The 26860-nt window shown below is 39.1% G+C and overlaps 1 protein-coding gene across 2 annotated transcripts in view; it reads left to right on the plus strand.

The window, feature by feature from the left end:
• The first annotated feature begins 207 nt into the window (after positions 1 to 207).
• The window catches only part of arhgap10 (Rho GTPase activating protein 10), a 231875-nt gene continuing 205222 nt past the window's right edge, over positions 208 to 26860 (plus strand). For both annotated transcript variants that reach the window (XM_069926401.1, XM_069926402.1), the window contains exon 1: positions 208 to 661. In XM_069926401.1, coding sequence (XP_069782502.1) covers positions 508 to 661 — 154 coding nt within the window. In that variant the 5' untranslated portion in view covers positions 208 to 507. The remainder of the gene's footprint in view (positions 662 to 26860) is intronic.

Raw genomic sequence — 26860 nt, forward strand, 5'->3', positions numbered from 1 at the left:
TCAGCAGAATGGTTTTGTCACGGAGCCTTCAAGAGGTGCAATTAAAATAAAAGTCCAAACTTGTTGCTTCAGTCGTCAGCACCGCACTTACTGATTTCCCAATATTTCCTTGTTCCTCCACCCACCCACCCCCCCCCAAAAAAACTCATCACTATCGGAATGTGTTTCTGTTTGGTGCCTTGGTGGTTTTGACTGAGTGCAGGGGAGAGAGGGAGGTGGTGCGAGGACAGGCTCCGCCCCAGGGTGTAGCGCTCGCTCACCGCGGGCAGCTGCAATCCCCGGGACGTACGGCGACTCGCCGCCTGTCATCCCGGTTCCGGACACCGACCAGTGCAGTCTCTCCTCGATCACACCTTCCCTCAGAGAGTGGGGGGCTGGCTCCTTGATGTTTTAGGGAAGTGTTCCGAACGACAAGCTGTTGGCGCGGGTGGACGCGAGGCTTGGGATTTGCTGGGTGAAGACCACCCCCCCCCCCCCCCCCCTTCTCGCTTCCACCCCTCGGAAACGATGGGGCTGCAGCCGCTGGAGTTCAGTGACTGTTATGTGGAGAGTCCTCAGTTTCGCGAGAGGCTAAGAGCGCACGAAGCCGAGTTGGAAAAGACGAACAAGTTCATCAAGGAGCTGCTGAAGGATGGGAAGGCGCTGGCGGCAGCCACGAAAGGTAAGAGAGGCGCCGCAGCGCAGCTTCCAGGTGCCCACGGCCTCGGAGCGCTGCGCTGCCTGATCGTGGGTGGAGGCAGGCAACTCATGGGAGCCCCAAGGTCAAGACGCCGCTCTTGAATGAAGTTCTCTTAATCTCTCTCTCTCTTCCACCCAACCCCCAACGAGCTTGTTGAGCTGTCTGAAACCCGTCAGTTAAAGTGTGTTGCACCAACTTATTTTGAAACCAAGCGTGGAGAAAGACCCATCATATTAAACGCATCCAGCAATGCTGATTTCATATCGGCAACATCTTTAGTGCTCTCTTTAATTTTAGTCACGGGTCAGAGTGAAGCCTCTTCTCACTCAAGCGTGTGAATCCCATCAGAGATCTTTTTTTCTGGTTAAAAATCTGAAGGAAATGATGGTGAAACTGGGACTCTCCATTCTGAAGTGAGAGGAGTTCCAAATACATTCAACAAGTAGAAACATATCAAAGGCGCTGATAGCACTCGCTGGGATCCTTCCAAAACATCTACAGGTGTATGTTGCCATTCCGTCCTGCCTTTAAACTATTTAAATAATAATTTGCTCTCTAATAACTGTTTTCACAGTTTCATTTTTTTTCCGAGTCTTCATGAAGCAGATTTCTTTTTCCCAGAAATGTTCCTCATTATTGTTTTCGACACTAAGGGAGAATTGGTCATTTGCCATTTTAGTACTGAGGTCAGGACATTTTTCATACCAGGAATTGCAATACAGTTGTTGGGTCAACATTTTTCTCTCCGAAACCCTGTGAGCAGAATGTTCTTAATTTCTTCTCAGATCTCACTGCAAAAATAAAGTGTTTTGTTTTGATCCTTGGGATCTAAGTTATTCATTGCTCTTCCATTGATGTTAATTTTTATTTTAGCTCATGAAGTAGCTTAGGATGACTTTCACATCTGTTAAACGTGGCTATGAGTACAAACATAGTGAGCAGCACCACTTTTTTTTGGAGTAAGCAGTTAAAGGAAAGGATCACATCCTTTAGCATTTTTCTCAATTTTCAGATGTCCTAAAGCTGTTAATTCCCTCAAACTTAATTTCAGGCTCATTTTAATTATTACTAATCTCATAAATGCAATGGTTGAATGAGAAGCACTAAGAACCTTCTGTGTTAGCATTTGTTTTACTGTAATATGACATGAAATGAAAATGTGCAAGGTGATTCCTCAGAGGCATTTATTGTCAATGACCATTGTAATGTTTTATGATTGGAACAAAGTTCATTAAAATTTTATGAAGAGAGCTGAGCTGCACGTTGTCCTTCCAAAACTCTGGCTGGACTCGAGACAAATAGTAAAATGTGTTTTTGTTTTTATCTTGGAGGCTGATGAATATTTCCAGGAATTTTGAAAAGGAAAGCAAGTTATGTGAAGGAGCAGGAGCCCAAATTTTCCAGCTTTTGGTGTTGGTGCACGCTGTAAAATGTTTTTCCCTGATTTTTTTTTAGTTGATCTTCTGATTTTGGTAGAACCCAAAACGAGGTTTGATGGGTCATTAGTTTCCTAGAAAGAGGAAGTGCTTTCTTCCATGGGCTATCAGGAAACGTCACATAGTAGCAGTGAGCTCAAGGCAAGTACTTAAATTAAGAAAAATCAAACCTAAAATGTGCCAATGTGACATCAACACCTTCCAGAAGGGCAAACTGCAATAGCAATACACCATATTCATGGGTTGACCTTTGCCACAGCAGAGGAGTCTCCAAAGTGATCGATGTAGACCCCTGGGGGGGGGGGGCGGGTCAGTGGTACCATCCAAGGGGTCAATAAATGCCAGTGAGTCGAAAGGGGGTCGATAACACCATTGAGGGGTTGATAATGCCGGTGGGGGGTGGGTGTCAACTGAAAATAGCACCAATGGCAGTGCTGCCCAACCACTCGTGAGACCAGGCTTTGTTGGCCACTGTTGTATTTGATTCTGGGCTTTGAATCAATTTAGAGTGAATGGGAGGACGGAAGGTATATGTATTCTTTGTTTATACATGTGGAATTGTTGAATTTTTTGGACCAGTTTTTTTGAGAAAAAGTGGGGGGGGGGGGTGGGGTAGACTTTTACGTGGGTCAAACTTTTGACCTCCTGAGTACCTGCATTGTTCAAGGCGTTGGGAGATTGGATGGCCAGGAATAGGTGGTATGTTCATGCTTGGGGTGTAGCTCAGATGGCAACAGGGGGAGGATCCATGGTTGGGAGTTCGTATGGGTGGACGTTGGGGCGAGGATCTGTGGTCAGAAGTTCAGATGGGCTGGCATCATAGCGAGAATCCACAGTTGGAAATTCGGATGGGTGGGCGTCATGCAAGGATCCGTGGTTGGTAGGTACGATGGGGAGGTGTCATGGTGAGGGTCCACGGTTGGGAGTTTGGATGGTCTGGACAGTGGTAGTGAGGATCTGCGGTCAGAGCACTGGGAGAACAGATGGGCCTTTGGCTTAGGCCAAAAATAAAGAGGGGTTAACTTTAACATGGGATTGATTGATACTCAAATATATATGGTACATACGTTAGTGCCCCTCCCCATCCAGCATTGCCACATCCCCCCCTGTCCAGTGCTGCCATAACCCCTACCCCCTAATCCAGCACCACGACATACCCTTCCCCCTCAATGCAGCGCCGGGATTCCATGCTCAGGGGTGGATGCGGGATCAAATATTCCGTGACGGGATCGATGGTCTAAAAAGTTTGGGGACCCCTGAGTTAGACTGACATCAACTCCATTTCCATGATTTTAATGATAATTAAACAACTGCAAAGAGACTTTTAATTTCTTTACCAGAAAAAAAAATGACTGGTTTGATGAGAATGATCAGGAGATCCAGGAACTAATTAATCACAAGGTTGGATGATCTGTCATGTCTCAGGGCAACGAAACAACTCTATCAGCACCTGAAGGTTGAGGTCTAAAAGAAAATTAATTTAGGTGGGTTGAAAGAGCACATGACATTTTTGACATGATCAGTTTCTTCAATGCTCTTCGGACCAAATATATGGCCCAAGCATAGACATCCACCCTCCGACTGCTTGGCAGGACATAACCATATCAAGGATAAAAGAGCTTATCCTTGGAAAGAACATTTCAAGTAGCTTCTTAACAATGTGTTAATCCTTGATGTGAATCATTTTACAGCAAGGTATCTGGTAAAGCCTTGCTGTCACCTCTGACTGATGTTCCATGGATCTGCTGATAACTAGAGTGGGAATTTTGTCATAAATTTACAAACTTACTTCCTATGTCAGAGAAGGGGAAGAAGTGCTGGTAAACTCAGATGCATTATTTGTAACTATCTTCAAGAAATATGCTCAAATCCAATTCTGGTAGGAACCGAGGATTTTCTTGGAGGCTGGCAGGGATTTCTTCATCTGTCCCTCATGGTGGTTGCAGAGCTGCTCCTTATATCCACCGTGGAGACAAAGTGGACATGATTGATACTGAGTAAAAAATTCTAATAGAGAAAAGCAAAGAACAACTCTGTCAACTGAGCAGGATTGGGGAGCAAACTCATTATCACTGGCCATCTGCTGAAATTAATCTCTAACATTTGTTTGCTTCTCAATGGCATGTGAACTGTGGTCCTGACCAGCAGATCCACCTTAACACAGATTAATGTCGAGCAAGGCTGAATCATTCTCAAAGAACTTTCCTCAACTTTCTCATTGCAAAGGTGCTTCTCATCTCCAACTTGCAATCTGCAGGAGACAATCTACATTGTCTCCACTCCAGAACTGAAGTAACTCCTCTCTGCCTTCCTGAAGTTGCTCAATGTGCACATTTGGTGACTGAGCTACAAGTTGATCTTTCACTGGATCTTAGAAGAGAATGAACCTTGCACTTCTGTGAAACAGAGATCCTCTGCCCACCTCTGTGACGAATGTTGAACACATGTGGAACATTTCATTAGCAGAGAAATGGAAGTATAGGATATGAGTGACATTCACTGGCAAGATGGGTTCACGAATAGGAATAAGTTACTTTATTGGCCTAAAGTTTATCTTCAGCATCAGTCTATTACACCAGGGCATAGGTTTGTATCGGATACTTGATCCATTATAAACTTCAGATGTTATTCATGTGTTGTTTGACCTTTCAACTGCTGCTTCAATCTTGATATCTCATGTAGGCATTAATCAGTGCAACCAATTGAATTGTTCTAACAACTGCTGAAAAACTTTGCAATGTCCTAATTACTGTTCTGGCCAGGGTGAGCTTGCACTGCAAAATCTTATGCTACTGATTAAATTAACATGTTATTGGAAGTCACTGTGTGGTGGAGGGTACTGTGTTTCCACATGGATGATAAAGTACTGTTTCTCATATTTATGCTGGTTCTTGATGGAAGAGTGCAGGAAGCCTCAGAGATAGGTCAGAAAGGTAGTAGGATAGAGACTGAAAAGTAGCTAGAGGCTCAGGGTCACTCTTAAGGACTGAATGGAGATGCTAAACAAAGCTGATTGGTTTCTCCAGTGCAGAGGAGTCCATAATGTGAGCAGTCATGTAATACAGATGTGTTGGGAAGAATATCAGATTCGGTGGGTTTGCAGAGAGACATGTCTGAACACAGTGTTACAATCTCACATAACTTTTATTAACACACTGGAAACAAACAGAGAACGTTAAATGGTACTTTATCACTATTTCACTTAAGCGATAATATAGACATTCATCTTGGACTTCAGTTGGACTCCAACAATTGTAAAAAACTATACTCAACCTGCTTACACACTACGAACAGGGACTCTTTTTTACACACACACACACACACACACACACACACACACACACACACACACACACACACACACACACACACACACACACACACACACTTGGTTCCTTGACCAACAAGGTTGTGGCTCTATGAATGTATTGACCTATCACAATACTTTAGCTCAGCTTCAGTTTAGTGCACACCTTACCCGCAACACTTCCAGCGATGTCCACAGCAGCAACCTGACGTGGAATGATGTCCGAGGCTTGGACCACGATGCAAAGAGAAAGAACGTGTTGTGCGCTGGTGGTGTATACAGTGCTTCTCTGTGCTTCTATAATGACCTGAGGTGTTTTAAATTAGCCAATGGCAAGGTGTGCACTGATGGCTGGCCGGAGTCCAATCTTGATTGACAGATGATGTGACTTCCGAATAAGTTTCAGGTGGGGAGGATATGTTACCACCCACAATACACATATTCCAAACAGGCAGGGAGGCCACTTCTCCTTCACACACAGCACTCCCATATTAAGACATGCTTGCATTCCGAGAAAATAATTTGCATTGCTTTTTCCATAATGCACATCCTCTTTGCCTTGAGTCCCATATTATTAAATGAGATGTGTTCCCTTGTCTGAATTAGCCACTTTATCAGAAATGACAAAGTGATTCACACCCATTGTTTATCAACTGAGGCCAATGTTAGGCTCTCTCGGGGTGAGAGTGAAGGAAGACTACAGATGGGGGGGCAGGAGCATGTGGACTAAGAAAGGGTTTAGGAAATGGGGATATTGGGGAGGGAGATGGGATTCAAGAGTGGAGTTAATGGGAGAAAGGTGGAGTTGAAGGAGTTCAGAAAGGGGAAGGGGTTAAAGAGTGGTGATGTAATGGAAGTGGCATAAAGGCTAAGAGGGTTCTTCAATGGGCCAATGTAAGGGTTGGCTGTGGCTACTGCAGTTCCCCATAGTAATGTAGCAAATTAGAGAAAATGTCTCGGGTGAAGAATGGGGCATCATTGCACTGAGACATTTCTTCACATCTTCTGACTGCAGAGGGTGTGGAAAAGGGGAACTTGGCTGTGACTGCCAACTCAATCGACACCATGATGCCACATCTATAACTTACTGACCCATAGTATTGAATGACAAAAAATAAAAATTAACAAATTTTGTGGATTCTTTGGCATTTTGTTTATTTATTTTTTGACTTAATTTCCATAAGAGCAAATTTTATTCTGTCGTTAAAATTTTTAGGTGGTGATTTACGAATACTTAAGGGTGAAGTTCCATATAATTGAATGGCTGTAATGTGAGGGTTGTTTGTACATTACATAGGAAGAATTGCAAGTAAATCACTGCTTCACCTGGAAGGACTGCTAGGTGGGAAATCGTTAGTAATCATGAAGCTTTTTAAAAAAAGATGGTGCATTTTTTGTGATTGCAGGAGGCAGTGGTATGAGGAGGGGAGTAGATATTGGAGATGGAAGAGTAGATGAGGCATTTGTGAAGGGATTATATCTTTGGAATGCTGAAAAAGGAGGACTATGTGTCTTGTGTCCTCATTTCAGTAAAGGTGAGAGATCACCGAGGAAATTACCATGTGTGAAGACACTTTGGGTGCAGAAGAACATTGCTGGACTCTTGAAAAATTGGCATAATGATGTGCAGCTTTGAATAAATTGGGAAGAACTGGTATCAAACTTTTCTTTAGGTAACTTGCTTTTCAGAATTCTAAGTTGTTTCTTCTAGCAGAAGCACTGTCCAATTTGTAATGTGTTTTAAAATAACATATTACAAAATCTGGAAATAAACAACATGATCACTAACAATATTTTTGTCATTATAAAATTATATAATTTATAGAGAAAATAATACTGCTTTGATTCTGACCCATATCCCACTATGCCTGCTGGAAGATTAAAAATTTTAGTTTTAGTTAATCAAATATTCAGTAATAAAAAGTTAGTATTAGAAGTGGGGGTTATCAAATAGTAAGAGAAAACCGATGATGTTTCGCGAAGGAAAGTCCAATGACATCTGATCAAGGAAACCTCGTGACTAGCACCTACCACCCTTCTCTGCTGATAAATTGATACCTCTTCATTTTAATGAAGGAGCAAGGACATTAAACATTCTTGAGGGAGTTAGATATTCATTATCAGCAATGATTTGATAACTCACTCCTGATGAGCCTTTAATTCCCCAAAGTATATAGCTGCCAAGCAGCAGGTGATGAGGGAACCAACATTAGAGAAAACCTGTCTCACTTGCAGTCCAACAACATACTTATTAGAGATACATTATGTGATGTCTGTAATCACCACAGTCTTTTTTTTGGCAAAAAATACTTTACAATCAATAGACCAAAATTGGACATCCAGGCTTTCATTAAGACCTTGACAATATTCAATTATGGGCCAACGTGATGTGGCAATTAAGATTTGTGTCGAACAATTGCTAGGCTGTATCCATCTCGATTATGAAGTGGACTAATCACCTCCCCTCAACCTTCAGTGGGAATGCCATTTGGTGATTAAATTGTTCATTTATGGAATATAGTTATCACTGACAAGGATAATATTATTTGAATGTGAATAATAATCCTCAGTACAAAATTTGCCCCACCATCAACACTGGTTCCCATTGACCAGAAAATGAACTGAATCAATTGGATAAATGATCTCATAGAGGTATACAAAATCATGAGGGGAATAGATTGAGTGAATGCAAAGTCTGTTCCCCAGAGTAGGAGGAATTGGTAATCGGAGCACATAGGTTTAATGTGAGGGGGAGAGATTTAATAAGAACCTGAGAGGTAACACTTTTTCTTTTTGCACAGAGGGTGGTGAGCACATGGAATAGGCTGTCAGAGGAAGTGGTTGAGGTAGGTTCTATTGTATCGCTTAAGAAAAAAGAAAACATCCATGGAAAGGATAGGTGTAGAGCTGTTGTTCTCAACCTTTTTTCCCCACTCACATACCACCTTAAGTACTCCCTTACTAACCACAGAGCACCTATGCCATAGATGCTCTGTGGATAGAAAGGCATTATTTAAGGTGGTATGTGAGTGGGGGAGAAAAGGTTGTGAACCACTGGTTTAGAGGGATTTGAGCAACTGTAGACAGGTGGGACGAGTGTGCGTGGGACATTTTGGACATTGAGGGGAAGTTGGATTGAAGGGCCTTTTTCCATTCTGTGTACAACATTTAAAAAAAATGGCATAATGCAAGACCAGTCAGCTGCTAGATATTTTGGGTTGCTCTTCTGAAAGCATTTCCATCATCATCTAATAATTTATTATCTCATTTAAAAGCAACACATCTCATTCTGCAGTAGACCATTGATTTCCTATTGGAGACTTTTGAGCTCTGTTTTCTTCAGTTGGACTTGAACCTCTAACACAGTGGTTCTCAACCTTTTCCTTTCCACTCACATACCACCATAATTATTCCCTATGCCATTGGTGCTCTGTGATTAGTAAGGGATTGCTAAGGTGGTATGTGGGTGGAAAGAAAAGGTTTGAAAACCACTGTTTTAATTGTACCTAATTGACTCGTTATGTGCACAGTTTCATAACTCCAAAGGAAATGGGCCATTGACAATTTTTCTCAAGCAAAGTATTTCATTAACAATTGGGTCTAGAGCAGTGATTCTCAACCTTCCCTTCCCACTCACATATCACCTTAAGTAATTCCTATGCCATCAGTGGTCTGTGATTAGTGAGGGAATGCTTAAGGTGGTATGTGAGTGGGAAGGTTGAGAATCACTGCTCTAGACCCAATTGTTACTGAAATATTTTGCTTGAGAAAATTGTCATTGGCCCATTTCCTTTGGAGCTATGAAACTGGGTGCATAATGGTTGATTAGGTACGATTAAAACAGTGATTTTCAAACTTTTTCTTTCCACCTACATACCACCTTAAGCAACCTCTTATTAATCACAGAGCTCTGATGGAATAGGGAATATTTAAAGTGGTATGTGAATGGAAAGAAAAACATTGAGAACCACTGCAAACACTTTGACTGACATGCACAAGTTCTCCCCACTGAGCTGTCTGCAAGATTCGTTTTGAATAGTTGAGGCAAACTTTACCTTGTACTTTCAAATAATGATCACTTACCCATAGAGTTGGGTTATTGTGCAAGTTTATTTTGAAAAATGCTCAAAGTCTCTGTGCAGTAGGTGTGTTCTGAGGCTGACACATTTGGCAGCAGATTAGTAGCAGAGATTAAAAGTGGGTGTGAATGTTGTATGAAAGCAGTTATTTTGAATGCTGTGTTGTCTGATCAAGTGTAGTATGGGTTAATGCAGCAGAGTGAAATATAAATGCTTGTGTTATAGACAGGAAGTGTGTGGGTTTTTATGATGCATTATATTTAGAGTAATGGCAAATGGCACATGCATACTAGTTTGACAAGCTCAAAAAGTGGGTGAAGAAATGATGGGAAAAATGCTGGGTGTTGAGACTGAACAACAGGGAGGCAAATGTAGACCTTGTGCTAAATAGGAATATAGTCACAGTGTCTGAGGTTCTTATGATCATTGTTCAATGTGAGTTTGTCATGTAACATGTACAGTTGCAGCAAAGTTCTTGATGCAGCCAAAAAAAAACACATTGATTAATATTCACAGTGGCAGTTGGGGGGGAGGGGGGATGTTTAAGTAGTTCAAACAGGTCTTTTAGTGGCCCGGGGGGTTGTTTGTGGTTAGGGATGGGCAGGGAGGTTCACAAGCCTGATAGCCTGAACTTGGAGGTGCTATACTTTAGCCTGAAGGGAGCAGACAGAAGAGATGAGGTGACCAGGGTGATGGTCCTTTATGATGCTGGGTGCTTTCTTGTGTAAATGCTTTCAATGGGCAGAAGATTGTACCAGTGATGGACATGGCAATGATTACTACTTTCTGCAGCCTTCCACATTCATGGATGCTTGAATTCCAAATCAAGCTGTGATGCAACCAGTCAAACTTTGCACAGTGCACCTGCAGAAGAGTATCTGATGTTCTCCTCAGATTTCTCAGGTGTTTGGAGTGCCTTTTCACAGTTGCCTGATATTGCTGGTTCTAGGAGACATCCTCCAATGTATGGCCTCCCAGGAACATGAAGGAACTAATACTTTCCACCATCATCCTGAAGGCAGGTGAGTGGTCACTAGGCCTCCCCTGCTTAAAATCTATAAAATGTGGTCCTTGATTTTGCTGACATTGAGTGCAAGATTGTTGTTCTGGGTATCACACAACCCAAATTCTCAATCTCCATCCTGTATTCTGATTTGTCATTCCTTTTTTTTGAAAAATTTGTTTGTAATTTTACAGGCTCAAATTTTACAAACATCATAGGGGATCATTCCTACCATTTTACAGATCAGTTTATATCACGCACTTATTTTCCCTCCTTCCCATCCCTCCTTCCACCCCAACCTTAACAAAGAAAGACATATATCAATTACTAAAGATGACGATGTAAATACACTTTTTTTAAAAAAAAAGTAGGGGGGTGGGGGTTGGGGTGCCAGCCATACCTTAGATTTATTTCCTCATTCTTGACACTCCTGGGCTTGAATGAGCATATTGTGTGGACCTGTTGTCCACCATTTCCTTGTGAGAGAGACATTGGGAGGGTTAATCACACTTGTGCCTAAATGTATTGCAAGTACAGCTGCCACACCTTAATGAATGTTTCATGTCTCCCTCTCAAGTTGTCAGTAATTTTCTCCAAGGGAACATAGGTCCGCATCTCCCTATTTCATCGTGTTATGTTTAGCTGAGAGTCTCATTTTCTAGCCACTGTGACTTATTATTTATAATAATTTGGTCAGCGACAGTGGTGTCATCAATTAATTTATAGACTACATTGGAGCCAAACTTGACCATACAATCATGAATGTAAAGGGAATAAAGGGAATCTTGAACTGCCCTTGTGTTTGTGGTCAGCAAGCAGGAGGTGATGATGCCAAGCTGCACCGAGGAGGAAATTGCAGATAGTTGAATGGAATTCAAAATCCCCAAGTTTTTTTTTGAATATTTTATTTTTGTTCTTTTTCCCATAAATAAACATATCAAAATTTTCTATTTTCAAGAGAGAAAGGATATATATTTAAAAAAAACAACCCCTTCCCTCTTCTCCCTCCCCCCAAAAAAAACCCTTCACAATAAAATTCCATACATCAATAGGGCTTGCAATTGGGTTTAAATAAGCAAGTTTTCATTGAGGAGATCACTTCTATTTTAGTAATGGTAGCACCTTATTTTTATATTTGGAACCCTATATAGTCCAAATTTGGTTGCCATATATATATAGAAATGTCATTTTTGTTCTTTAGATTATATGTGATTTTTTTTCCCTCCATAGGAATACAACTATTCATCTCTGTTTTCCATTGTGCTAACTGTAGAGGGGAGTCAGATTTCCAAGTTATCGCAATACATTTCTTAGCCACAGATAAAGCTATTTTAACAAATGAAATTTGGAATTTAGTTAGTTTATTACTTATTTCAATAAAATTGCCCAAAAGATAAAGCTCTGGGTCATCCGCATAGGCCACCCCTGTTATCCTTGTTAGTATTTCAATAGTGTCCTCCAGAAAGGTCTCACCTTCACACATGACCAGGTAGGATGTAGAAATGTCCTATTTCTATTCCACATCTAAATCACATCTCCGATATTTCTTTTTTTTTAAACTTTATTTAAAGGTTTTATCACAGGAATTAAAAAAAAGATTACATTTAAAGAAAAGATATAAAATAAAATAATATAATTACAATACAACATTAATAACCTAACTTAATTCAATCTAACCCCCCCTACATATACAACTAAAAATCTATATATATAAAAAAAAAACCACCCTTCCCCTCCCCAAAATAAAGAGTAAAGAATTAGTAAAATTAATAATATTATGTATTAAAAAAACACACACAAAAAAAAGAAAAATATGACAAATAAAAATAATTAAAACAAATTTATCAGATCTAAAATATCACATCTAAGAGCATACTTAAATCAAACTTAATTGCATATACTTAACAAATGGAGTCCATTTCAACTTATAAAAAGGCATCTTATCTTGGATTGAAAAAGATATCCTTTCCATAATTAAACAAGACTTCATCTCTAAATACCACCTGTCCAAAGTTAGTATATTTCTATCTTTCCAAGTAAACGCTATACATTTCTTGACCACTACTAAAGCTAAATAGATAAAAGAAATCTGATAATTATTTAATCCTAAATCAATTAATGATTGCATATTCCCTAATAAAAATGTATCAGGATCTAATGCAACACAAATATTATATAATCTATTAAATATAGATTGAATACCTTTCCAAAACTGTTGCAATTGGTCACAGGACCAGACAGCATGTAAAAAAGTACTGGCTGTCTGGTCACAATGAAAACAACAATCTGACTTACTAAGACCAAATTTTTAAAATTTTTCTGGTGTTAAGTATAATTGATGTATAAAATTATAATTAATCATTGCTAATCTAGCATTAATCAATTTCTGAATACTGTTTTGACAAATTTCCATCCAAGCTTCTTCAGCTATTGTAGAACCTAAATCTTTTTCCCATTTTAACTTATCCTTATCCCAATCTTTCTTACTTTCATTTTCTTGTAGAATATAATACAAATCAGATATATACCCCTTTTTTGTTATTGAAAGTACATATTTCTCAAAGCTAGTTTCGACCAATAAAGTCATTTGCCGACCACATATCTGTTTTACAAATGATCTTAACTGATAGTACACAAATACAGAATTTCCACTAATACCAAATTTCCTTTGTAATTCCTCAAAAGAACAAAAATGTCCTTCAAAAAAAACAATCAGATAAGTTTTTTATTCCTTTCCTTTCCCATTGTTTCAAAGTGATATTGGAGACTGTAAAAGGAACAAGTTGATTATTATATAATGGCAATCGCCCAGACCATTTATTTTTGAGCCCCATTTTATCAAGTTTATTCGTCCATAGATTCAATAAATGTTTCAATATTGGTACATCATAAGTTCGTAACAAATTTTTATTCCATCGAAACAAAATTTCATGAGGAGATTTTTCTAAAATAACTGCCAGTTCTATCTTTGCCCAACTGGGTGAATCCTCCATATTCATTAGTGTACTAAGAAATTTAAATTGAGCTGCCTCATAATAATATTGAAAATTAGGTAATTTCAAACCTCCAAATTGAAAGTACCACATCAATTTTTTCATTGCTACCCTCGGAAATTTTCCCTTCCATAAAAATTCTCTAACTGCTTTATATAAATCCTTAAAAAAACTTTTTTTAAAAAAAATAAGGAATTGATTGAAATAAATATTGCATCTGAGGAAAAATATTCATTTTTATAGTATTAATCCTTCCTAATAAACCTAAAGGTAAGTCCTTCCACCTAATCAAGTTTAGTTTAATCTTTTTTATTAAGGGAAGGTAATTAATTGAATATAAATCTTGATATTCTGTATTGACATTAATTCCCAAATATTTAATTTGTTTTGTCCACTTCAATTTCATAATATTTTTATATATCGAATAATCATCTTTACAAATTGACAAAATTTCACTTTTAGCCCAATTTACCTTATAACCAGATAATTGACCATAATTTTCTAAAGATTCTTGAATTGCTGGTAAAGAAATATCAGGGTCCACCAGGTATAATAAAACATCATCTGCAAATAAATTAATCTTATGTTCCTCATTCAAAACTCTCATACCCTTAACATTTTCATTTTGACGTATTAACTGTGCCAAAGGTTCAATAAGTATAGCAAATAAAACAGGTGACAATGGACATCCTTGTCTAGTAGACCTTGTTAAATCAAAAGATTCTGAGATCTGTCCATTGGTAGCAACTCTAGCCTTCGGACTATTATATAAAGCCTTTATCAATCCAATAAACGAAGAACCAAAACAAAATTTCTCAAGTACTTTAAATAAAAACTTCCATTCCACTCTATCAAAAGCCTTTTCTGCATCTAATGAAACCACTATTGGATAATTCATTTGAGATTTAAATTTATTTATCAAAGTAATTAGTCGTAAAATATTATCAGACGCATATCTGTTTTTTATAAATCCTGTTTGATCTTTATGTATTATTTTAGGTAAATATTGAGCCAATCTATTAGCCATAACTTTAGCTACAATTTTATAATCTACGATTATAAATCTCCATCTTGAAGTTCTCTGAACATCTTGTGAACTCTGATATTCTAATAATAATAATGAATGATCTGAGACCAACCTTGCCTTATAATCCACAGATATAACCTTATCCTGCAAATGTGTTGAGATTAAAAAATAATCAATTCTTGAAAAGGAATTATGATGTGAAGAATAAAAAGAAAAATCTTTCTCTGTAGGATTAAGTCTTCGCCAGATGTCAACTAAATTCAAATCTTTCATCATATTAGTCACTTGTACTGCCATCTTAGATTTCTTAATTACTCTTGGATACTTGTCCAATAAAGGCTCCAATACCACATTTAAATCTCCCCCAATCATCACATTAGAGTTTGCTTGTCCAAGTAATAAAGACACATCTACAATAAAAGCTGTATCTTCAACATTTGGAGCAACATCAAGCAGAGTCCAAGCCTCATTAAAAATTGTACAATTCAATTTTAATAATCTTCCTCCATTTTTCTCTTCATTCTGTAACTGAAATGGTAAATTCTTATGCATCAGAATTGCCACTCCTTTCGCCTTTGAATTAAATGAAGAATAAAAAACTTGTCCTACCCACTCACGTTTAAGTTTCAAATGTTCCTTATCTGTTAAATGAGTTTCCTGCAAAAAAGCCACATCAACTTTTAATTTTTTTAAGTAAGCAAGTACTTTCTTACACTTAATAGGATTATTTAAACTCTGAACATTAAGAGAGGCAAACTTAAGTTTAGACATTACTTACAATAACACAGAGAAAAAGAGAAGGAGAAAAAAAAGAAAAGAAAAAAGGGAAAAAAAAGAAAAACACCCCCTCCCCTTATCCCCTCCTAAAACTACAAAAAGAGAAAAGAAAAAAAAATTAAAGATAATAATAAAAAAAAGCTTCTCTCCTTAATGCAAAAATTAATGAAAAAAACAGGTAGGAGGTTGCAACCACCTCCTCCTGTCTCAACCGCTCAATGCGGTAACTCCCACAAGGTATTGGGTGTGAGATAACTCACACGTAGCTGATGACTTCTGGAAAATGATGCCCGCCCAGCTCCCTCTCCCAACTCCCGTTTCACATTAAACTATCATCATTATCTAAAATCTTCTCAGAAATAAAAAAAAAATCAGCTTTATCACTCCGACCACCATTGTCTCCATTTCTTCTTGGAATTCGGTTCCCATCTTGCGTCTCCACTCTCCTTGGAGACCGTGGTGGACTACGTCTTTCCTGAAATTGCATAATTGACAACAATTGAGCAAAGTCCATAGCTTCCTTAGGGTTATCGAAAAATTTTGGTTGATAGCCATCTTGAAAAATTTTCAATACTGCAGGGTATCTAAATGTTGCTTTATATCCTTTTTTCCACAACACTTCTTTCACAGGATTAAATTCACGTCGTTGAGACATAACTTCTTGACTCAAATCCGGATAAAAAAAAACACGATTGTTCTGAACCATCAAGGGAGATCTTCTTTGTTGTGCATTTCTTATAGCCACACGCAGAATTGTCTCTCTATCATAATAATTTAAACAACGAACCAGAACAGGTCTTGGATTTTTGTCCTGGAAAAGGCTTTCTTCTCAAAGCTCTATGGGCACGTTCCAATATTAAGCCTTCCGGAAACTTATCTTGTCCTAACACTTGTGGAATCCATTCAGTGAAAAACTTTCTTGGATCTGATCCTTCCATGTCTTCTGGCAAACCAACAATTTTTATATTATTCCGTCTAGATTGATTCTCCAAATAATCAACCTTTTTCGCTAAATGTTTATTCTGAATTTGTAAAGTTTCAATTGTTTTATTTACATCTTGTATTTGATCTCGTACCTCGTCTATGCCTTGGTCACAAACATCAAGTCTTTCGCTCGTTTCAAGCTTGAAAGCTCCATAATCAACCATCTGTTGGGTATTAATGTCCACCAAAGTATTAAGCTTAGTATTAACTTGAACTAAAGCCTTACCTATTTATTTTATTGAAGAGGATAACTTAGATTCAAGATTCTTAATAAGCATATCTACTAGAATAGATTCAGGCATAGTAGGATCCTGCTGTTTCTGTGTAGCCAAAGGGTCTTCTATTCCTTCCCTTGGTTTAACTGCTATTCTTACAGTATGACTGCATGTGAAAACCCCTGCCACAACCTCCTCAGCAGTATCTGGAGGCTGATGGCCAGGTTTATCCTTAACCCATATTATATCAAATGCCTTCATTACATCGATGTCTGTTGAAGTCTTCATTACTGGTGGTGCATTTCGCAGCGCCACCGCTACATCAATCGGTGAACGTCTTTTCAAAGTCGTGTCTTCAGCTGGCAGCGTCCCAGCTGTTCTAACTGTCAAGGATTCACTGACAGCGCTCACAGCGGGCGTTGATTCACATGCACGCGCCTGGCTAGCCCTTTGTTCCAAGGGCTGCCGGGCGCCATCTTTAAAGAGCCCTACCGATGAAGAGCGGAGCTCCGTTACCGAATCTTGTACCTCTCTTCCTGGATCCATTCCACACTGAGTCCTGGCTTCTTGTAGGCTCAGATAACCTCGGGAAATGCAGTTTCTTAACGATCTGTTGCTGTTTTTTTTAACTTCTTTTCAGCAGTTGTACCATTAGAAACTGATTCAACACCTCTAACTATTTCTAGACTTTTAAAAAAGTTTTAACGGGCTCTTATAGACAAAACAATAACAAAGAGTCAGGAGAGGACTGGAAGGCACGTCTGTTCCTTACGCCATCTTGCCACGCCCCCCATCTCCGATATTTCTGATTTGATTTATGAAATTTCTGTCGTGTGAGGTATAATTGGTGTAGAAAATTAGATCGTGCCAATCCATATCTTGCATTTATAATTGATGTCATGCTATCCAAACACCAATCAAACCAGCATCTTTCCATTATTGTAATCCTAAATCCAACTCCCATCTCTCTCTTGATCTCTGTAAACCTGGTTTTGCATTTTCATTTTGGAGATCAAAGTACATTTTAGATATAAATTTAGATGTGTTCTCCAGCCAAGATGTTCATTCCATCTCACTAATTTCAGGTGGGGCCAAGTTTGGTCACCATCTTTCTTTTAAGAACGATCTTAACTGGAGAAAGAAAAAGAATTTCCCATTAACTACTCCATACTTATTTCTTAATTGTTGCAAAGACATGAGGTCATCTTCCATATAAAAATCATCAACATATCTTATTCCTTTGTCATACCATGAATTCAATATTTTGCTAACCAGATTCATAGGCATTTTTACATAATGGTGTCTTCAGTGATATACCTGCTTTTTCCTGATACATTCATTTATTTATTGCCATATTCTGATCATGTACATTAATATAGGATTGTCCGTTTTTTTTTGTTGTTAACTTAACATTCCACTTCTAAATAAAATATTTAATTGCCTCCTCTTATTGAATTCAGTCCCATTCGAATCCACAAAGGGGGACTGTTTTCTTCAAAGAAAGATGATAAAAATCTTGTTTGTGCTGATAGATAGCACTTCTTCAAATCTGGGAGTCTATAAGTCCTCCCAATTTGTAATTCCATGTTAACTTTCCAATGCAATTCCTGGTACTTTATTATTCCATAGGAATTGTCTTATACAATTGTGTGATAATTTAAAGAAAATTTTAGTTTCTGCAATAGGCAACGATTGAAATAAATACTGTAGTCTTGGCTTTACCTTCATTTTATACATTTTGCTCTTCCTATTAATGTAATGGACAGATCTTTCCATTTTGATAAATCTTTTTCTATTTTTTTCTAATAGAGGGGTATAATTAATCTTGTATAAATTCTGTAAAATCTGTTATTATTTCTAAGTATTTAATTCCATTTTTCTTCCATTTAAATTGACTACCTTTTTGGTATCTTTCATAATCAAAGTTCTGCAATGGCATTATCTCACCTTTGTCCACATTTATTCTATATCCTGATATTCTTCCATATCAGTGATTCAGCTGGGTCAGATATGTATAATAGCACATCATCAGGAAATAAACTGACTTTATGTTCTTCCTGTCCAACTTTGAAGCTCTTAATATTCGGATCTCTTCTAATCTCCACCAGAGGTTCAGTTGCTAGAATAAATAATGCTGGTGATAGGGGACACCCCTGTCTACTCAATATATTCAAGAGGAAAATAAATGACATTTGGTTATTAGTTATAATTTTAGCTTGTGGCTTATAATAAAGAGTTTTTATCCAATTTATATATTTTCTACCTATACCAAATATTTCCAAAGTTTTATACAAGAAAGACCATTCTAGTTGATCAAATATCTTTTCTGCATCAAAAGAAATAGTTATGTTTGGATTCAACCTTGATTTCGCCTTATGTATTATATTGAATAATCTACCTAGTCTATTTGAAGAGTGACTTCCTTTAACAAATCCCACCTGATCTGGATACATTAATTTTGATATATACTTATTCAATATATTAGCTCGAGCATCGATCTGAAGGCCCCCCCACCACCCCCCCCAGTGGAGCATGAGAATATTTTGGTGGGGCGTGGGGCTTGAGAATATTTTAGTGGGGCATAGGAATATTTTGGGAAATAATTAAAAAGTTGGTTTGAAAAAATAAACTCGTTACGTTGGTGTGAAAGATATAACTTGGGCAACACTGTCAGTAGAACACAATTGTGGTAACTTCCAAGTAAAATCACTTTGCTCTTTTTATTTTCATAACGTGTTTTTGCTCTTCCGATGTTTCTCCATTGTTTTTATTATTTTAACTGTTGTTATCCTTGGTTAACATTATAATTATATTTTTTTCTGACCGCTATTATTATCATCCATTCCAAATTGTCTCATTGGCGACGAGGATTCCAAATTATATCAACAATCATGTCTTTGTCAGTACCCATTTACTTTTTCAGTTCAGTCATGAGTGACACCTGTATCTGTATGTATCTTTGTGCACTAGCATATTGATGGGGGTGGGGGGGTGGGTTCCACCCCAGGTGCCAGCCTGAGGGGGGCGCCAAAATAGGGACCCCAGAAAGTAAAGTACAAGGCTAGCGCAGTTTTGATGCAAAAACAAAAATATTTTGATTCATGACACTTCTAGAATTATGCCAATGGAATATTTCTGCAAGAAATTTCAGTCAATTCTATTGGTTGAATAAGTGTAAGGTAACTAATGGTCATTGTTGACCATTTGAAAATGTTGGTTACTGACTTAAATGATAAATTTTGTCATTTAAAGGCAATGGATTTTCCCTCTTGGTTAACTCAGCCATTGCTGGTGGACTTGTCTGAAGTTCCAGTGCAATACCAAGAGGAGTTATCTGAGTTGCAACATGAAGAATCTGTGAAAACTCTGTTCAAAGTGAAAGGAACCTTGATGTGGCTGTCTAACGAGATCAAAAAGAAATAACCAAACTCGACTACTTTAGCAAGGGAATTATTGATGCATTTTCCATCATCTTATTTAGTAAAGTGTGGTTTCAGTGCTGTTAGTGATTTGCTACAAGCTAAAAGAAACTGAGTGGAAATTACAAAGTGTGGAGATTTAAGGTTGAAACAAACAAAACTAGTCCCTCGAATCAAAGAAATCTGCAACCAGTGTCAGGGGCCAGGTTCCCACTGAAGTGACGACAATTGTTGAATGTGTGTTTGAGATGGTTGATATATTGAAGTAGTAGATGAATATGAAATATATGTTCCAGTGTATTCCTGACCTTAATTGCTTTGAAATACACTTGTAATAAATTATTTAATTAAAACTTATTTTGAATATATAACTTTTTGGCTAATGGTGGGGTGTACATTTCTTTGAAAAATTAAAGTAGGGCCTAGGGCAAAAAAGGTTCCACTGAACTAGAGCATTTGCTAGAATTTTATAATCTGCATTCAGAGTGATATTGGTCTGTATGATGAGGCTTTTAATGGGTTTCTACCTTTCTTCAGTAGAACTTTAATTGCAGCAGTTGATAAAGTTATCAGGAGGTTTGGGTCTCCACCCCCTGATCTAACACATCCATCAACAGAGGCGTCAACAAATCTCTAAATTGTCTATAAAACTCAGGAGGGAACCCCTCTTCCTCCAGGGACTTATTGGCTTAGAAAGTACCCAGAGCTTTCTCTATTTCTTCCCTTGGTAAAAGTCATCTTTTTCTTTCTTCTAGTTAGGAAGTTCAACATTTGTTAAAAATTCTTCCATTTTGTTTTTATCTACTAATTCTGATTTGTATAGTTTCATATAGTATTGTCTACACGTGCTATTTATTTCTTTTTGATTATATGTTATAGTATCAGTTTCTGTTTCTATTGCATTGCAACTGCCAAAGATAACACTTTGTGTGCCTGTTCTCGGAGTTCATAATATTTTTGTTTAATTTTTAATATCATAGTTTGTTACATTGTAATTTTTGTTCATTAATATTCTATATTTTGTGTTTCTGATATTCTTTTTCCAATTTTGTTATATCCTTCTCTAAACCTTCTAAGTATCTTACATGTTATCTCTTAAAAGTTTTAGTATAAGAAATAATTTGTCCCCTCTGATATTAGAAAACTGTTGTCAGTGGAAGGAACATTGTTTTCAAAAAATATTTCTGTCTTAATAAATTCATAAAAATCCTTCCTCTTTAACAATGTAGCATTAAGACACCAGCTATACATACTAACTTACTTTTCCATGATCGTAATAGTTAATGTTAACAGTGAGCGGTTTGATAAAAGTCTTGCCAAATACTGTTTTTACCACTACTTTGTAGCTTGGCAGACATTAAAATTAAGTCAATCCTTGGATGTGTATCATATACCCTTGAAGAGAACAAATAGTCTTTTTCTAAAGGGTTGAGTTGCCTCCATATATCAATTAAATTTAAATTCTTAATAAATGATGATGTCATTTTTGGAACTACCACCCTTGGTAGTGTTCTCGCTGATTTGTCCAATATTGGATCTAAACAAAAATTGAAATCTCCAATCAATGTATTTTCTTTTCCCTGCAGTTTTTAAAAAGGTATCCTTCATAAAGACTTCATCCTTGTAATTTGGGGTATAAATATTCATAAACGTCCATGATTCTACATAGATTTTACAGTGTGCCATTACAAATCTTCCAGCTTGATTGGTTAAAGACTCTTCTATTATTATTGGTATATTTTTATTACTGGTCATTAAAATCACTCCACCTTTTGCTTTTGATTAAAATGAGAATGATATTACTTTCCTCACCATCCACTTTTTAATTTTGCATGTTTCATGGTCAGATGTGTTTCTTGTGAAAAGACAATATCTCCCTTTTATTTTTTTAGGTATGCCAAGACCCATTTTCTCTTCACCCACCCATTAATTCCATTAACATTAAAACTAATACATTTTAAAGTTCTATCCATGTTCTTCTTTAAAACAATTTTTTTAACAGTAAAATCTCTTTGACTCTTTAAATAATAAAGTGATTCTTCTCCTTCAGAAAAACACACAGTGTCTCTGCCCTGATGGTGACATATACATAGAGCCCCAAAATCCCACTTAAAAAGCCCTTGAAAACTCTTGAGGAAGAAGAACCACTCCTTTTTACCCCATTTTTTTTGCTACTCCTTTCCAGAAACCATTTCTCCCCCCCTCCCCTTAGACTGGAGTTCCCACCCTGCAGCCACTTTTCCCAGATTTCTTTTTCCATTTTCTGAGGTCTCTGTGATGATTTCTATACACTTTTAAACAATAAATACAAGATAGTTCAGTAAAAATTTAAAACATGCAACTTTTACTACTTAGTTCCATTATAAATATTTTAACAATCTTCACTCTCAGCAACGTTAATTTTTTTTTATTTATAAACTTTGCAGGAAGTCTTCAATGATCATCAGTTCCCTTCTGCTGCTTCGACTCTCAAAGTCGTGGGATATATCATTGAGTATTTGAAGTTATTGCACATCTTCAAATTCTTTTCTTTCTTTAATCAAGGTCAGACTGAAGTCTTGAAAAAATAATACCTTTTCATGATGAACCTCGGGTGGGGCATTATTCTGCAGCTCCCAGAATTATCTCCCATTCTTGGTATCTTAAAATTCTCACCAGAACTGGTCTTGGTCTCTGGTCACCGGCTTTTCTGGGTCCAAGTGTTTGGTGAGCTCTCTTGATGTGAAGTTTTTCTCTGAATTTCACTTTTCCCAACACTTGTGTGATCTATTCTTGAAAAACGGTTCATTGGGTCTGTTCCCTTGATTCCTTCCTTCAGTCCAATGGTTTGGACTTTATTCTGTTGACTAAAGTTCTCCATACAGGGTGATGATGGTGGCATCACGAAGATCCTGAGGCAGTTTACCTTGGTCCCAACAAAGCTTGAAAAACTCATGCAGTTTGGCATGCAGAGTTTTGCCGCCAGCCTTCCAGACTTCTGGGGGGATTCCATCCATACCTGCTGCTTTGCCACTTTTCAGTTGTTCGATTGCCTTATATGTCTCATCCAGGGTGGGAACCTCATCCAGCTCTAGCCTTAGGGGCTGTTGAGGGAGCTGGAGCAGGGCGGAATCTTGGACTGAGCGGTTGGCACTGAAAAGAGATTGGAAGTGTTCTGACCATCGGTTGAGGATGGAGATCTTGTCGCTGAGGAGGACTTTGCCGTCTGAGCTGCGCAGCGGGCTTTGGACTTGGGGTGAGGGGCCGTACACAGCCTTAAGAGCCTCGTAGAAACCCCTGAAGTCGCCAATGTCCGCGCTGAGCTGGGTTCGTTTGGCGAGGCTAGTCCACCACTCATTTTGGATCTCCCGGAGTTTGCGCTGAAGATGGCTGCATGCGCGACGGAAGGCTTGTTTCTTCTCTGGACAGGACGGCTTTGTAAGGTGAGCCTGGTGGGCAGCTCGCTTCTTTGCCAGCAGCTCCTGGATTTCCTGGCTGTTTTCGTCAAACCAGTCCTTGTTTTTCCTGGAGGAGAAGCCCAGTACCTCTTCAGTGCATTGCAGTATGGTAGTCTTCAACTGATCCCAGAGGGTTTCAGGGGACGGGTCCGTGAGGCGGGTTGCAACGTCGAGCTTTGCTTTGAGGTTTGCCTGGAAGTTTCCTCTCGCTTCGTCTGACTGCAGGTTTCCAACATTGAACCTCTTTCTGGGGGCTTTATTGTTCCTGGGCTTTGGCTTGAAGTGAAGGTTGAGCTTGCAGCGAACCAGCCGGTGGTCAATGTGGCATTCCGCGCTAGGCATGACCCTGGTGTGGAGCACATCTTGTTTGTCACTTTCTCGCACCAGGATGTAGTCCAGGAGGTGCCAGTGTTTGGATCGGGGATGCATCCAGGTGGTCTTAAGGCTGTCCCTCTGCTGAAAAAGTGTGTTTGTAATGACAAGTCGCTGTTCTGCGCAGAGCTCCAACAGGAGGCGCCCATTGTCGTTGCACTTGCCGACGCCATGCTTGCCCAGGATTCCTGGCCAGGTTTCTGAGTCTTTGCCGACACGAGCGTTGAAGTCGCCCAGGATGACAACCTTGTCGGCTGTAGGGGTACGTTGGATGAGGTTGCGCAGGTCGGTGTAGAACTTGTTCTTTTCTGCTGGTTCTGCCTGGAGGGTTGGAGCATAGACACTGATGAGGGTGATGTGACGCTTGTTTTGAAGTGGGAGTCGCATGGACATGATTCGGTCCGAGAGGCCTGTCGGAAGGTTTTCGAGTTTGGAGGCAATGAAGCTCTTGACCATGAAGCCTACACCAGATAGGCGTCGTTCATCCGAAGGCTTGCCAGACCAGTAGAGTGTGTAGCCCGCGCCGCGTTCTTGGAGGCTGCCTACATCTGCCAGGCGGACTTCACTGAGAGCTGCTATGTCGATGTCAAGTCTGAGGAGTTCATGTGCAATGAGGGCAGACCGACGTTCAGGTCGGTGGCTGTCAGCCTTGTCTAGCATGGTTCTGATGTTCCAGCATGCTAGCTTGAGTTTGTGAGCATCTTTTGAGGGGGAGGACATGGAGGGGGAGGACGTGGAGGGGGAGGACGTGGACCTGTCCTCGGGCCTGCACAAAGGAGCTTTTAGGTGGAGTGCAGTGCGCGCAGTACTGGCCCCACCCTTTACACCCATGGTTCGTGTGCCGTGGCCGAGCAAGCTGGGACGTGGCAGCGAGGTCCTTGGGTCGTAGGTTTTATATCGGAGTGGCCTTCTCCTATGCAGGTTTCTTACCCGGTTTCTTCTCCATAATAATCAATTTTGTCCAGCAGTCCTTGTTTATCCAACTCCCATTCTTTGGCTTTTTTTTCCAAAGCTTTGTTTTTCTTGTGATTTTATCAATTCAATCTCTGCTGGACCCATTCTCTCCATCAGATCTTCAACAATCTCTTTTATTTCTGTCATTTTCTCCATTAGATCTCTCACCATCGTTTCAACATTTATGAATCGGTTACTCAAATTCTTCATTTTATTCCAGGATGATGCTCAATTCTTGACCCAACTCCTTAGTTTTACCTGGTTCTGTTGGTCTCATTGCCATTTTTACACCGCTCCTTTTTGGACTTTCACCTGATGTACCTGGTTGAATTGGAGCTGCTTCGATCTTTGTTCTCGGCTGCCTTGGTTTCTTCATGCTAGTTTTATCCATTTTTGATGAAATAGATCTTGATTTTCAAGTTTTGACCGTACTCTTCACAGAGAGTTCAACCAGAATATTTCTAAGTCCTTCACATGGCCTCGCTTTCCTCCACGCCCACCCCCCTCACCCCTCCAAGATCTCCAAGTTTGATTGATAGTTTTGCTGGTATAATGATATGAAATGCTGAGTTGTAGTCAAGGTGTTCTTGTGGTCCAAGTGATCAAACGCAGAATGGAAGGCCAAATAGATGGTGTCCAATGTTGACCTGTTGTATCAATAGGTGAATTGAAGGGGGTTTAGGTCCTTCCTGAGTTTGGAGTTTATTTGCTCTATAAACTAACACCTAAAGCATTTCATCATGGTCGATTTAAATGCCACTGCCTGTTAGTTGTTGAGGCAGGTCACCATGTTGTTTTTGGGCACCAGTATGATGGATATCTTTTTGATGCTCTTGGCGACCTTTGTGCATAAGAATGAGAGGATGAAACTGTCTGCAAAAACTTCAGCCAGTTGGTTTGTGCAGATTTTAATTTTATCACCACATACATGCTTGGCCTGACTGGATTCTGAGGATTCTTTCATGACCGCCTCAGAAACTAGGAGCATAGACGCTGGAGGCTGTGTGGGCTTGTGATTGAGCATCATTATTTTAATTTTGAAATTGAATATAGAAAGCATTTAGGGTAGGAAGTCCAGCATAAATCTGATCCCAAACACACCAATGTAATTGACTCTTAAATACCTTCTGTTTTTCTCCGAATTTGACTTCTCCCAACACTTGTGTGATCTATTTTTGAAAAATGGTTCATCAGGTCTGTTCCCTTGATTCCTTCCTTTAGTCCAATGGTTTGGACATTATTCTGTTGACTAAAGATCTCCATAATAATCAATTATGGAAGGCAATAGCAAGCCAATAAATTTAGGGTAATTGGGGTTGGGCATAATTAGTGTTACGAGCCCAGAGAACCCCAAAACCCAGCAGCAATAGATATTCACCAAGACAAATGGTTACTTAAACAAAAGTTGCTTTTAATTATCTTTAAACATGAAAATAGAATCAAACTTTAACTTATCACTATTAACTTACTTAACTCCCTTCTAATTCTAAGTGCACATATATGTAATGTGTGTGTAAGTGAAGAAAAGTTCTTTGGTTCACAGTCGACTCTCTCTTCTCATTCCTTCAAGTTCACTGGTTGCAGGCAATTCTTATACTGTGCACAGAATTTAATATTTATAAAGTTCACCAGGCTTTGGTGCTTGAATTGTAAATGGTTACTGCTCAGGAAGGTTCTTCTTGATTTTCAGAGAGAGATTTTTTGTATGCTGGACACCCACAACTAATTCCTTTTTAATCAACCATGCCAGTGTCTTGCTGAAGAAACTTGACCTATCAGGCTTTTGCAGATGATAACCTCTTTCTTTCAGGTCACCACAGAGTTTCTTTTCATTTCACTTATTTCAAGTGAAACATTAGGCAGCCAGTCCTCTCCTCTCACATGAACCAAAAGGGCTTTGACCAGGCTGAACTAAGAACTCACATCCCATCTTCCAAAAGGAATTTTCCACAAGCTTGTCCTGTTCCAGTCCCAGTTGCTGCTGCTGACTGTAAAACTGCAGAACTGATCTCTCTCTCTCGCGCTCTCTCTCGCGCTCTCTCTCGCGCTCTCTCTCGCGCTCTCTCTCGCGCTCTCTCTCGCGCTCTCTCTCGCGCTCTCTCTCGCGCTCGCTCTCGCGCTCACTCTCGCGCTCGCTCTCGCGTGCGCTCTCTCGCTCGCTTGCTCGCTCTCTCTCAG

Source organism: Narcine bancroftii, chromosome 3, assembly GCF_036971445.1.
Source record: "Narcine bancroftii isolate sNarBan1 chromosome 3, sNarBan1.hap1, whole genome shotgun sequence".
In the NCBI taxonomy this organism is placed as follows: domain Eukaryota; kingdom Metazoa; phylum Chordata; class Chondrichthyes; order Torpediniformes; family Narcinidae; genus Narcine; species Narcine bancroftii.